At 36.1% G+C, this 13,619-nt stretch overlaps 2 protein-coding genes across 2 annotated transcripts; one reads left to right on the top strand and one right to left on the bottom strand.

Annotated features, from left to right (window-relative positions):
- Positions 1-4,239: 4,239 nt before the first annotated feature.
- Positions 4,240-5,544, bottom strand: LOC118349709. Its single transcript, XM_035695252.1, has one exon. The coding sequence runs from the start codon at positions 5,542-5,544 to the stop codon at positions 4,240-4,242; it is 1,305 nt and encodes a 434-aa protein (XP_035551145.1).
- Positions 5,545-11,305: 5,761 nt separating this feature from the next.
- Positions 11,306-13,048, top strand: LOC109019965 (myb-related protein 308-like). The gene is made up of 3 exons (XM_019002349.2): positions 11,306-11,585; positions 11,685-11,814; positions 12,133-13,048. The coding sequence occupies exons 1-3, from the start codon at positions 11,453-11,455 to the stop codon at positions 12,743-12,745; spliced, it is 876 nt and encodes a 291-aa protein (XP_018857894.1). The 5' UTR covers positions 11,306-11,452; the 3' UTR covers positions 12,746-13,048.
- The last annotated feature ends 571 nt before the right edge of the window (positions 13,049-13,619 follow it).

Raw genomic sequence — 13,619 nt, 5'->3', positions numbered from 1 at the left:
TTTTTTTTTTTTTTTTGGGGGGGGGGGGGGGGGGCCTCCTATCTGCAACTTTTGTTTTTTCAAGTGTATCAACATATATAATTTGTTCATATTCTTAACTTAATTGCAATAATTAAAGCTCATGAACTTACAAAATTCTCTAAAGTACCATGTCCAAACAAGTGCACTTGGCCAAAATTAAACATTCTTCAAAGGTTGGCTAAACTATTTACATGAATATGAGGGGGCCGAGCTGGGCAAAATGCTACCAAAATTTTGGTAATTTCTGTTATAACGTCCAAATAGAAGGTTCAAATCACTTGACTTATACTCTAAAAGGACTAGTCAATATACAATTGGAGCCCCATTAGAACTTTATAAAGAACAATAATTTTTCCTTCCCAAACAATCATGTGAGATCTCATTCGCTACCTATTCTTATCTTTATCATATGGGATATCTCATCTGTATGTAGCTAGCTCTTCATTAATCAGGCATGAAAATTAAAAGGTATTGATCTAGTACCTGTTTGGCATATTTAAAAGGTGCCAATAATGCGCCCCTCAAACATTTAAATATTAGAACGCATATGTGCCTAAGACCCCGATCGATTGAAGAAAAGAAATATTTGATATAATATGGTCATTATAAATCCCCTTTTCTGGTCTGCCTAATTAATGTGGACCCAATTCTGAAATAAAAATTTCATGATCTGTGACAAATATTAGAATTATATAATTTGTAGTCAAAAGATCATGATCCTCATGTATAAGATGATCAGCAATATATAAGGATAAGCTAAATCACTAAAAACAAAACCATACATATTTGCAAATGGGAATAGATAACATGAGAGGAGCACAAAGCACAAAGGCCCACTTGCTCCAATATATATCAGATATATGAAGTACTTGGCAAAAACATATAAAAAACTATATATATATATATATAGGTCTGGAGGTGGGTAATTAACCAACCTGAAAGATTCTTCCATTTTCTCCCCTTTTCCATGTTCTATTTTTAATAATTTATTTTCTTCAAACCCTAGCTTCTAGAAGCAACAAAAGCTTAAGTTATAAGGAAGATGGCCCTTACCAACCTTCCCCATAAAAGAAATTCACATGCAATATGACCGGTCTAAAATGAATTTCTTTTGCTGTGGAATGCTGGAATAATATTATGTTGGCAGGGTTGGTTGAACAATGAAAATGACCAAAAAAAACAAAAAAACTTTCAAAATTCAACTAAAATGAAAAGTAGTAATATTTACGCGTCACATGTTCTAGAAATATTTTCAATTTCCGGGGCATTTAATATTCAATAATATTAGTAGTGGGTAGGATATATATTATATATTCCACGCGTGAAGGAAGATGACGGCCTTCATCAGCAAAGGCCAGCTTAATTACTAGATATATATGATATTAGTACTTAATTGATACAGAAAATAGTATTAATTTTTCGATATCAATCAATATCATGAGATTAAAAAAAAAAAACAAGTACTTAATTAGATCCTTATTTTGGGGTTTTATTATTATTGGGACAAAGAAATTATATGCATGATGTGGAAAAATGATAGATATTCATGAAGTTGGGAACAGTTAATCTCATGAATGATCATGGCAAGTAGGCAATTAGTGTGTTACATTCATCATCCTGAATTGACAGGAGTAAGTGGAGAGTAAGTGGGAAGTGCTTAATTATATATATATATATATATATATATGTATATATATATATATATATATATTGATCTTCTAGAATCCTTTTATTACAAATATTGGCCATGTATATATAATTTATGAATTTTGTTACATATAATCATTTTTACATATTTTTTATGTATTCTATTGATACAATAGAAATGATTGGTCAAATTAATTATTTTATATTTAAAAGAAAGTGACGCAACTAATCACATTAATTGAGTACACAAATAATATTTAAAAGTGACCGTATATAAAAGTTTTGATAATTTAATTAAAAATTAATGTAGGAAGAAAAGAGTGCGGAAAGGAGGAATACCATAAGTAAAAAGTTAGAAAAAAGAACAAGCTTGGAAGATGGGATATGTTTAGGTTGGGAAAGTCTAACAAAAAAGTTTGGTAGGACGGCCTCGGTTGCCTCAAGTCGAGACTCATGAATGCGACCATATTGGAGTCTATCGATCCTGTTTTATATTTAGAATATCTGAATAGTTAAATATTTTGAATTAAAATATTTTATTAGTATTTTTAAAGAATAGAATAAAATTATTTAAATATAATTTTATTTTAAAATTTGAAAAAAATAATATTATTATTTTTTATATTTTGTTTTGAGAGTTTGAGGAAGTTGTACCATTAAAAGTTTAAAATTAAAAAAATGTTTTATGTCTAAGAAACATTTAAGAAAGAAATATCTGAAAATATTTAAAAAATACTTAAAATAGGATTGGGAAAAAAAAATACTTAAAATATCAAACCGGATCTTAATTTGCTGATTTTGTCATTGATCAGTACTACTTTCATCTTTCCAAAGGTTCTACTTACGTACCTACCAACTGTTCATCTTGCATTACATTTTTTTGGTCCTTTTTTTCCCGTCGCCCCCATGCTTAATTTCTGCCTGCTGATCAATACTTTTCATAGAAATAATTAGGGTCACTTTTTAAAGGTTTCTATAAAGAAAAATATAATTAATTTTTTAGAATAAAGAGATATCATGATTTTGGGATTTGATAAAGACAAATTAATATCTCTTTTTTTTTTTTCCTTATTCTTTTTGTGTGTAATTGCTAAAGTTCATGCACCTATCTGTTATGGAAAATAATAGGATTATTATTCTCATACTATTCATTTACCACTTTTTTTATATTTGATTTCTTTTTAATTTTTTATTTTACTTAATATTTAAGGAAATGAATATTAGTCTAATTATATATATTTTTTAATTTTTTTTAGTGATTAAGGATGTTAAAAAAATAATTAAAAAAATGATAAAAAAAAAATAAAAAACTTAAAATGACTATGGATAGTAAATAGATTGTAATAGAGTATAATCCTATCACTACCCTACTATATATATAGTGATCAGCTATAAATTAAAACTCTCTCGATTGGCCAACAATTTTTTGCTCATCCATGACTTTTTTAATAACATTTTTCCTTCTTCTTTGTGATGCACAAGCATGAAAAAATTTGGTATTTCTGTCCCCCATTGCATACCAATTTCTTTTTGCTCTTTGTTTCCATTTTAGATCTTCCTTTTCAAGCAATGCCCCTAACTCCCTCTGAACCCTTTTAATCTCTGCAACATTAAAACTGCTCTCTTCATCTTGAAGCTGTTTCAATAACTCAGTTTTCTCCTTAATATCTTTTGATCTGTCTGAACTGGTCTGTCTACTCCACCTTTGAAGGGCTGTTTTACAAGACTCTAGCTTAGCCTGGATCTTTTGACTTTGTGAATTCCTATGCATTGAATGCCAAGCCCCTCTAATGACTTCCTCACAACCCTCCTCCATAACCCAACTAGCTTCATATCGAAAGACCCTTCTCTTCCTCCAAACCTTATCACCTCTCTTCTTCATAGTCAAAAGGATTGGCCTGTGGTCTGAGCTTCTACTAGTCAGCACTTCCACATAATGATCATTGAACACTTGTGACCATTTTGAATTAGCCACTGCCCTATCTAGCCTTTCTTTTGTAAATGTCTCATCTTCATGCTTATTACTCCATGTAAACTTATTCCCTCTCCATCCAAGATCAAATAAATTCCCCCCTTCTAGTGCTGATCTGAACCCTTCCATTTGTCTCTCTGATCTTGGCCTACCTCCCATCTTCTCATCATTTGAAACAATCTCATTAAAATCTCCTATTACACACCACCCTTGATTGGAGTTTGGTTTTAATGCTTTTAGCAAGTTCCACGCTTCTTCTCTTCTGTTGGTAACAGGCTGGCCATAAAAACCAGTCATTAACCACTTTTCCCCTTCTCCTTCTTCTGAGATCCATGCACTAATATGCCTTTGTGAAAAGTTTTGTATCTCTACCTCTATTCTGCTTTTCCACCATAGAGATAAACCTCCTTTTGATCCCACTGATCCCACAACAAAACATCCCTCACAGCTAAATCTCTTCTTCAATCTCACACACTGCTCACTTTTCAACTTAGTCTCCATAATGAATATCACATCTGGGTCCTTTTCCTTCACCATAAGGCAAAGATCTTGAACTGTCCGAGGGTTCCCAAGCCCTCGGCAGTTCCAACTAAGGATTTTCATTGGGAATGGTGGGGCTGTTGAACAGCCACCACCATGCTTATTGAAGAATTGTATTCCTCCCCCTCTCCACTTTCACTATCCTTTTGTTCCTTCAACCTCTTTATAGCTCCCCCCTCTTCCCCTTCATACCTTCTTTTTTTAACTAATTGCTCACCTCTGTTTATTACATTTTTTCCTTTTTCTCTAGCCCTTCTCTTCCATTCTCCCTTCTTGATAATTAAATGTTGTATTGTTTCATTCAGATCTCCCTTCTGCTCCTCATCCACTAATATAAGCTCCTTTTCATACCCTACTCCCTTCATTACTTCCTCCCCATTGGTTCTTTTCTTTACTGCTTCTACTTGTTTATTGCTAATCACTTCCCCATTTAACTTTCCCTCCTTCTCATTTTCCTTTGCACTTATTTCCTCTGACTCAACCTCACTCAGTCCCTCTTCCATTCCATTAGTTTTTCCTCCATTTAACCCTTTCTTTCCTTTTTCGATATTTGCAACATCATCTCCCTCCACCTGAATATGCCCACCCTTACCTACATTATTCTTCATTAAATTGACAGATTCCCCTTCTCTTTTTATTTTTTCTCCTCTTTTCATATCTGCTCTTAACCATACCCCATACTGTTCAGTCCCTACATTTTTGTTTTCACAGCCTCCTTTCTCATGAATTAAACAACCGCAAGAGAAACAAAAACGAGGCAACTTTTCATACCTTATGGGGATCCAAAGTTTCTCTCCTTTCACATTGATGGTTCTGCCTCTAGCTAGAGGTTTTTGAAGATCTATCACAATCAGGACCCTCAGATATCTTCCCCAACCACTACCATCCTCTTTAACATCCACCTTCTCCACCACACCAATGGTATTGCCCAGCTGCCTTCCTCTATCTTCATTCATGCAGGACAGTGGCAGATTATGGAATTGGATCCAGAAACGCTCCTGCATGAACCTCAGCTTCTGTGGTGGTGTGTCTTCCTCAAAAAGTTTTAACGCAAACAGATGGTAATCAAAAGACCAAGGTCTTCCACTCCAAACACGATATTTGTCTGCTGGATTTGCAAATGTAATAGTGAATACATTTGTATCTACTTCTAGGAACTTAGCAGGTTTGCTTATTTTCCACACTCTCTTCATCGTGTTCTCCACCACTTCTTTGCTAATAGTTCTGTCCATACACACTTTCCCCACCAGGCTGCATTCTCCTCTGTAAGATATCTCCTCGCCAACTTCTTCATCAAAGACTATAGCAGCTTCTTCTTCTTCCAGCAGATTTAGCTTATTCCATTGTTCTTCTAAATCCTCCATTCTTTCTCCCTGTTCCTCCCTGTATTTTTCTGTAATTTTCCACCCTCAGCGCCTTTCTCCACCGTATTCCTCCGTACTCCACTCCCTTTCCGTCCCTTTCCACTCATAAACCACCACCTAAATTCCGTTAGAATCTAGTGGGCCCCCCCACTCCACCTCAGGCTCCCATTCCGTGGGAGAGAGAGAGGAGAATAATCCTGAACACTGATCCTCACTTGTGACTAATTCTTCCTCGTAGTTCTTTCTTTGTTGGCCAATCGAGAGAGTTTTAATTTATAGCTGATCACTATATATATAGTAGGGTAGTGATAGGATTATACTCTATTACAATCTATTTACTATCCATAGTCATTTTAAGTTTTTTATTTTTTTTTTTATCATTTTTTTAATTATTTTTTTAACATCCTTAATCACTAAAAAAAATTAAAAAATATATATAATTAGACTAATATAACCTGTTTACCTGTATATAATTAGACTAATATTACAATCTATTTACTAAAAAGTTATTAATCTAATATATATAATTAGATTAATAACTTTTTCAATAACCTGTTTACCTCATCAAGGCCAAGCCAAGAAGACATTGCAGAATGTGTGCAGCATGTGGAGGCTCGAGTCTCAAGTGAGATGAACAACAGATTGGTTAGGCCATTCTGCAGAGTGGAAATAGAGGCTGCTATCCAACAGATGGGTCCCTTGAAATCACCTGGTCCTGATGGTTTTGGGGCTTGTTTTTATCAAAACCATTGGGAAACAATTGGTGATGAGGTTTGCAATGCAGTGCTAAATTTTCTCAATGGTAATTCTCTGTTCTCTTCTATTAATTTCACTTATATAGCTCTAATCCCCAAGACAAAAAGCCCTTTACTTGTTACTGAGTACAGGCCAATTAGCCTTTGTAATGTAATTTACAAAATTGTCTCGAAAGTTATTGTAAACAGGCTGAAAGGAGTGTTATCGAGTATAATATCATCCAACCAGAGTGCTTTTATACCTGGAAGGATTATTACTGACAACATAATGGTGGCATACGAGGTTCTTCACTCTATGAAGGGGAGGAGGTCAGGCAAGAAGGGTAGCATGGCCATCAAACTTGATATGTCCAAGGCCTATGACAGAATTGAGTGGGCTTTTTTGGAAGCTATAATGGTAAAACTGGGTTTTTGTAGCAAGTGGATACATCTTATTATGAGATGTGTTTCCTCAGTTACTTATTCAGTTTTGGTCAATGGTGAGCCAGGTGCTAAAATATATCCTTCAAGGGGATTAAGGCAAGGGGACCTACTATCCCCTTACCTGTTTATAATGTGTGCAGAAGGACTAAGTGCTTTGCTGAATTTTTCTGATCAACAGGGAATTACTAGAGGAGTATCAGTTGTGAGGGGGGGCTGAGGATTAATCATCTGCTTTTTACAGATGATTGTGTTCTATTTGGCAAGGCCAATGTTGAGGAGTGGATAAAATTGAAAGGGATCCTTAGCTCTTATGAGAGAGCCTCTGGTCAGTTTCTTAATAAGGATAAGACAGCCATTTTTTTCAGTTCTAATACTGATTCTGAGACCAGAAGCAAGATTTTGAGGGAAGGTGGGGATATGGTGAAAGGGAGCTATGAAAAGTATTTGGGACTTCCTACTCTGGTGGGAAATTCGAAGTACAACACTTTTAGGTTCCTAAAAGAAAGAATATGGCAAAAAATTAATAGTTGGAAGAACTCCTTTCTCTCAAGTGCAGGAAAAGAAATTTTGATAAAGGCTGTGCTGCAAGCTGTCCCTTCCTATACCATGAGTGTTTTCAGACTACCAAAGAAGCTTTGCTCAGAACTAAATGGTTTGCTAGCTAAATTTTGGTGGGGCAACCAGCAAAGAGAGAGTTGTATTCATTGGAGGAGTTGGAAGAAAATGGGGCAATCAAAAGGTAAGGGAGGATTGGGATTCAGAGATCTAGAGAATTTTAATACAGCTTTGTTGGCAAAGCAAGGATGGAGATTATTACACAATCCTCATTCTCTAACTGCCAAGATTTATAAGGAAAAATATTTTAGATATTCCAATCTGTTGGAGGCAAAGCTGGGGCATTCTCCTTCATTGATATGGAGGAGTGTTTGGAGCTCTATGGGCTTATTAAAAGAGGGGCTGGAGGGTAGGTAATGGGAAGAGGATCCAAATTTGGGGAAGTAAATGGCTGACTACCCCATCCACTTTCTGTGTTCAGTCTCCAATTACAATTTTGAATGGAGAGGCTAAGGTCTGCGACCTTATGGTTGAGGGAAAGAAGGAATGGAATGAGCACTTAGTCAGAGCAATCTTTATGAAAGAAGAAGCTGAACAGATTTGTTGTATTCCATTGAGCAGAAATGAGGTGGAGGATAAGATGTTTTGGGGGCCTACTACTAAAGGCTTGTTTAGTGTTAAAAGTACATATTACTTGGAGCAAGGAAGAACAAAAAGGGCACAAGGGGAGTACTCAAGAGGGGATGAATCAGATGGTCGATGGAAACATATTTGGATGCTGAACATACCAGGGAAAGTTAAAATGTTTATGTGGAGGGCAGCTAATGATTTGTTGGCGACAAAGAAGAATTTATTTGTTAAGAAGATTAGTGATGACTCAATGTGTCCAATATGCCTCCAAGAGGAGGAATCTGTAATGCATGTTCTCTGGTATTGCCCTGCTGCCAATGATGTGTGGGCGGGGTTTCTTAAAATAGTGCAGAAATGGAAGATACAAGAAGAAACTGATTTATTGAGTTTGTGGGAGAGTTTGACAAAAAAGCTCCATAAAACTGAAATGGAAGCAATAGCTGCCATTATGAGGAGTTTGTGGATCAGAAGGAATGCTTTCATTTTTGAACAGAAGTTCACCAGTCCTAGCAGTGTTATTAGAGCAGCAGAAGATTCCTTGAATGAGTTTCATCAGGTTCAAACTCAGGTAATGGGACAAAGGGGAAATAGCAGTGCAATGGGAGGTGAAAAATGGCTTCCACCAGAACAGAGTTGGGTTAAGGCAAACTGGGATGCAGCTTTGGATGTTAAAGCAAGAAAGATGGGTGCCGGGGTCATAATAAGAAATGAGAAGGGAGAGGTCATGGCAACATGTCATGCTCAGAAGCAAGATGTGGTTGAACCAGCTCTAGCAGAGTGTTATGCTCTAAGAACAGCAATGGATTTATGTAGAGATCTCAACTTTGACAAAGTAATCTTCGAGGGGGATGCACAGATTGTGATAAATGCTGTGAACAATCAAGATGAAGACTTATCTTTCTATGGCAGTATTATTGAAGAGTTGAAGATGGTGATCAAAGGCTGGATAGGTTGGAAAGTTAAATACTCACATAGAGGCACAAATGTAGTAGCTCATAAACTAGCTAGAGCTGCGTTACATACTGTAGAGGAAAAAATATGGATAGAAGAAGCACCATTGTTTGTCTTAAATAGTTTACAGATTGATAACCTTTGTATTGACCAAATAGTTTATATTAATGAATGAGGAATGGTTTATTTCAAAAAAAAAAAAAAGAAAGAACTACGAGAATCAACACAAAAGTCACAACCTATAGAGCCTAAGGTACAATATTTTTCATGAACACAATTATTCAATGGTAGATTTGTTTTCTTATCGCCGTCTTTCTCACATTCTACCGGTAATAGTTGAGAGTATATATATATATATATATATATAATATATAATAATTATATATTATATATATATATATATATATATACTCTCAACGATTACTGATAATCAAAAATTAAAATTATTAACATCATGTTTCGTACGTATTTAGATCAGGTTCCAACAACTCAAATCTTCAGAATTGGTTTCAAGAGTTTTGGCTCACTTGATAGACGGGTTTTGTGTGATCCTAATTTTCCATTGGTGCTGTTGTTGAGCGTAGGCCAAGGTTGATTGCTTGGTCTCCGCCGGAAGTGGGTATGGTTAAGCTTAATGTAGATGGGAGTTCAATTGGGAACCCAGGTGTATCTGGTGGTGGAGGTATTGTTCGGAATGCAAATGGTCGGGTACTTGGGGGATTTGCACATTGTTATGGGCATGCTACTAACACCATTGCTGAGTGTCGTGCTTTCCTAGATGGGTTACGTCTCTACCAACAGTTGGGGTTGAGGGATTTGGTGGTGGAGTCGGATTCTAGTGTTGTTATAGGTTGGTTCATATGGGGTCTTGTAATTATTGGTATTTGTGAAATTTTTGGGAGGAAACTCAGTCTATTATTTATACTCTTAATATTCAGATTGTTCATGTATTTAGAGAAGCAAATATGGTGATTGATTTTTTGGCAAAATTTGGTACTAATGATGGGAATTAGGATTTCATGGGTGAGGAGTACGGGTTGGGGAGGCTCAGGGGTCTTATTAGAACAGATAGGTTGGGTATTCTGTATGTTAGACGTTAAGTTATGTTGGGCTATTGTTAGTAATTCTTTGATGTAATTAAGGTTGTTCCTCCGCCATAAGTAAGAGTTTATTAATAAAATTAGAGATGAGTCACTATTGGACATATGGCTCCAACTCTTTAAAAAACAAAAATTGCTATTTATACCATGAGTCTAGGAGGACTGATCGTGTATGTTCCTATGAAGTTTGTGTTGTTCATACTATTCCTTTTGTTAGAGTCATTTAATACGGTGGTGTGGCTTTACGACGATGTCATTAATATGGAGTATAGCTCAGGTAGTGGTGCTATTAATGCGGAGTAGTTTCCTAATTTTTCTCAACTTGCTGACGTCCTTAGTGGTCCGTCGACGTGTCTATGTTAAAGGATCGAGGGTCCCCCTTACTTCCCGCGCATTTACGCGGACAGGCACTCAAGGGCTGGATACTGTTCTAGGGATCTCCAAGTCGGCGAGTTTCATTGCCCTGCAGTACCCTCCCTTATGAAGGTTGCGTCCAAGGGAGTCTACCCATAGGCCAAGCCGAAGAGTCTACTTGTTCTAGGTTGAGCATTCGCTTCTTATTTTCTTAGTTGTCATTCTCAGACCCGTTAAGATAAAGGGGAAAAAAACCCTTACAAAGATCATGACTACATTAGAAAAATAAAATGAAGATAATTTATTATTTTCCTTTTGGGGCAACCAAAATTATTGAAAAATGGGGATTGAAGAGCACATTGAAATAGATTGAATAGGCATAACTAAAGAGAAATCTCGCTTTGTCGATCATGTCTAGCGAAATTGGTGGTGGTCAGTCAATAATTATTTATTTATTTATTATCATATTTTTAATTTCATATATAACTTGAAAAAAAAAGTAATGCTACATACAGTCGTGAAGTGCGCAAGTATACTATAATCGTTTGAAAAAAGAGTGAGGATCACTATTAAAAAATTAATTTTTTTCATATAGATCCTCTATTTACTCATTTTTTTCTAAAAGAATTGTACGTTACTTACACATTTCATGATTATATATATCATTTCTAAAAAATATATATATATGTATTGCTCACGTGTCTAGCTTGGGTGTAAACATATTTTAGCTTGGTAATAAATTGGGGGAGTAAATCCAGTAAATTTCATAGTTTGGGAGGTAAATTGAGAGTTCTAAAAGTTTGGAGATAAATTTGAGAAAAAAAAAAAGGGAAAAGTACAAAATACAAAAGAATTTCCAAAAAAAAAAACAACATAAAACATAGAGCTACCTACCAAATCGAGCACTAACTTAATTGCAACCACTCGTCGATCCTCACCAACTCGGTCAAATACACTCCCCCCGCTTTACATCTTGTAAGAAAAAAAGGGGTCCCGAGTCAATTGCACCTTCTCCATCCTGCTCTTTCCACCACCTCCCGTTTATATTCCTTCTTCCTCCTTTTCCCCCAAACTCCTTTTCCACCTCCATTCACCGCAGGTTTCTCTTTTTTCTCTCCCTTTCTAACAACCAACAAAACCATGGGCAGATCTCCTTGTTGTCAGAAAGAACACACCAACAAAGGAGCATGGACCAAAGAGGAAGATGAACTCCTCATTAACTACATCAAAGTTCATGGGGAAGGCTGTTGGAGATCTCTTCCAAAAGCTGCAGGTAACTTTAATTCCCACCTTTCTCCCTCTCTGATCTTTCTCTTTCACACACACCATAGATTTTGGGTTGTTCTAAGGATTGCTGGTTTCAACCATGTAGGTTTGCCTAGATGTGGCAAGAGTTGCAGACTGAGGTGGATAAACTACCTCAGGCCTGATCTTAAGAGAGGAAACTTCACTGATGAGGAAGATGAACTCATCATCCACCTTCACAACTTACTTGGAAACAAGTACGCAATGAGTATTCCCTTCAAACTTTTTTGTGTCGTTTTGGTTCATTATATATACTTCCTAATTTATAAATTTCAGAAAACATTAATCCTGCTTTTGATTTTTTCACTTTTAAAAGTTAGAATACTATTAATTTAATCCCAAACAATGTTGTCTACCTTGTGCGCGCTTAGTTAAATTAAGCCTCTATATTGGACTTAAAACCCTCCTTTCGACACGAGGATGAGAATCTGCCAAGAAAAAAGAACGAGCAGAATCCATCTGGGTTTCGATAATTAAGTATTTTTCTAAATATTTTTACCATTTGCATCTTTCAGATGGTCTCTTATTGCTGCGCGCCTACCAGGAAGAACTGATAATGAGATCAAGAATTATTGGAACACACACATCAAAAGAAAGCTTTGCAGCCGTGGAATCGATCCTCAAACTCATCGTCCAGTCAACCCAGCCACCACCACAAACGTTATCAATGACAAAACAAGTACAAACAATAGCAACAACAACAACAACAGTAAGAGCTCTGATCTCTTTGAAGTGCAGAATTATATGGCTTCATTCATCCAAGTGCCTGAATTCAAGAATCCAATGAATGGCACTATTAATAATGCCAACGTGAAAGTCCGAACTCAATCTGCTGAAGAATCGAATAGTAGCAGTGGAGTGACCACGGAGGAAGTGTTTCCAGAACTCAACCTTGAACTCTCCATAGGGCTGCCCTATCAGCCTCAAATTCCGTCTCCCAACATAAACGAGCCGAAGCAGCAACAAAAACAACAACAACAGGTTTCGATCCAGTGCCAGTGGTTTGGGAATGTTAGTGAAAGTGTAGGACGTCTGTGCTGCCATTTAGGGTTTCAGAATAGTACTCAAGCATGTAGTTGCGAAGCCATGGGAAGAACATTAACAGCTGACAATCTCTATAGACACTAGAGGCCTTTTTTTTAGTACTCTTGATGCTTTATATATATAGAAGTAGTCTCACAACCTTAATTTGCTCACATCATGTAATGATCTTGTGGTGGTAAAAAGGCTTCTGAAATAGTTGTAAGATTTTGTTTCTCCCTCTTTGACAAGAAGGGCTGGAAAGCTAGCTAGCTGTAAGATATCATGAACCTAATCTGAGAAAAAACGAAAAAAGAAAAAAACAATATGATCCAGCTTTCTCCTCTAAAAATGTTTCTTGTCATTGGGTCTTGATTCAATTCTCATTTTATTTGCTTGACCATGATTTAATATTCTTGCCATTGAGTGAGAAATAGGAATTCCTCTCCTCTCGTAGAAACGTCAATGTACGTACGTACATCATCATGTATCATGTGCGCTAATTCTTGTGATCAAAATACTAGCCATTATTTAATATGGTGGAACCACCCAATGATCTTCTGTATATATATATATATATATATATATATATATATATATGTGTGTGTGTGTGTGTGTGTGTGGGTGGGTGGGTGACTCAGCGATCGATGGACGAAAAGCCATGGAATGAAAGTCATTGCGAGTCTTGGCTAGTATAAGATTGGGGCGTTATCCAAAAAATTCATTCATTTGAAAGAATAAGAAACGTATATGCCAATTATCAGCAGAATAAGATCGAAGTTCATGCATCCAATTAATTCAGTAGTACTAGTACTGCATGTTATAAGTGGTAATTCATTGGTTAGGTGTAACGTACTCCGACGTTTAAATGATCAAGTCATGAGATTTTTCAGCTGTTTATAATATAATTGACCATTAATTAAACATGATGATCAGGTCATGTGCTATTCGCTTGTATATATATATACAGCATGAATCCTAC

Source organism: Juglans regia, chromosome 10 (genome assembly GCF_001411555.2).
Source record: "Juglans regia cultivar Chandler chromosome 10, Walnut 2.0, whole genome shotgun sequence".
NCBI classification, from domain to species: domain Eukaryota; kingdom Viridiplantae; phylum Streptophyta; class Magnoliopsida; order Fagales; family Juglandaceae; genus Juglans; species Juglans regia.
The sequence above is the reverse complement of the archived record's forward strand: the minus strand, read 5'-3'. Positions and strand labels throughout refer to the sequence as shown.

What these genes read in the sequence shown, in the direction of transcription:
- LOC118349709 (XM_035695252.1), bottom strand. Translation starts at nt 5,544, where the DNA reads ATGGAGGATTTAGAAGAACAATGGAATAAGCTAAATCTGCTGGAAGAA.
- LOC109019965 (XM_019002349.2), top strand. Translation starts at nt 11,453, where the DNA reads ATGGGCAGATCTCCTTGTTGTCAGAAAGAACACACCAACAAAGGAGCA. An exon ending in ATCTCTTCCAAAAGCTGCAG is followed by an intron (nt 11,586 to 11,684) that starts GTAACTTTAATT and finishes TCAACCATGTAG; the next exon opens with GTTTGCCTAGATGTGGCAAG. An exon ending in CACAACTTACTTGGAAACAA is followed by an intron (nt 11,815 to 12,132) that starts GTACGCAATGAG and finishes TGCATCTTTCAG; the next exon opens with ATGGTCTCTTATTGCTGCGC.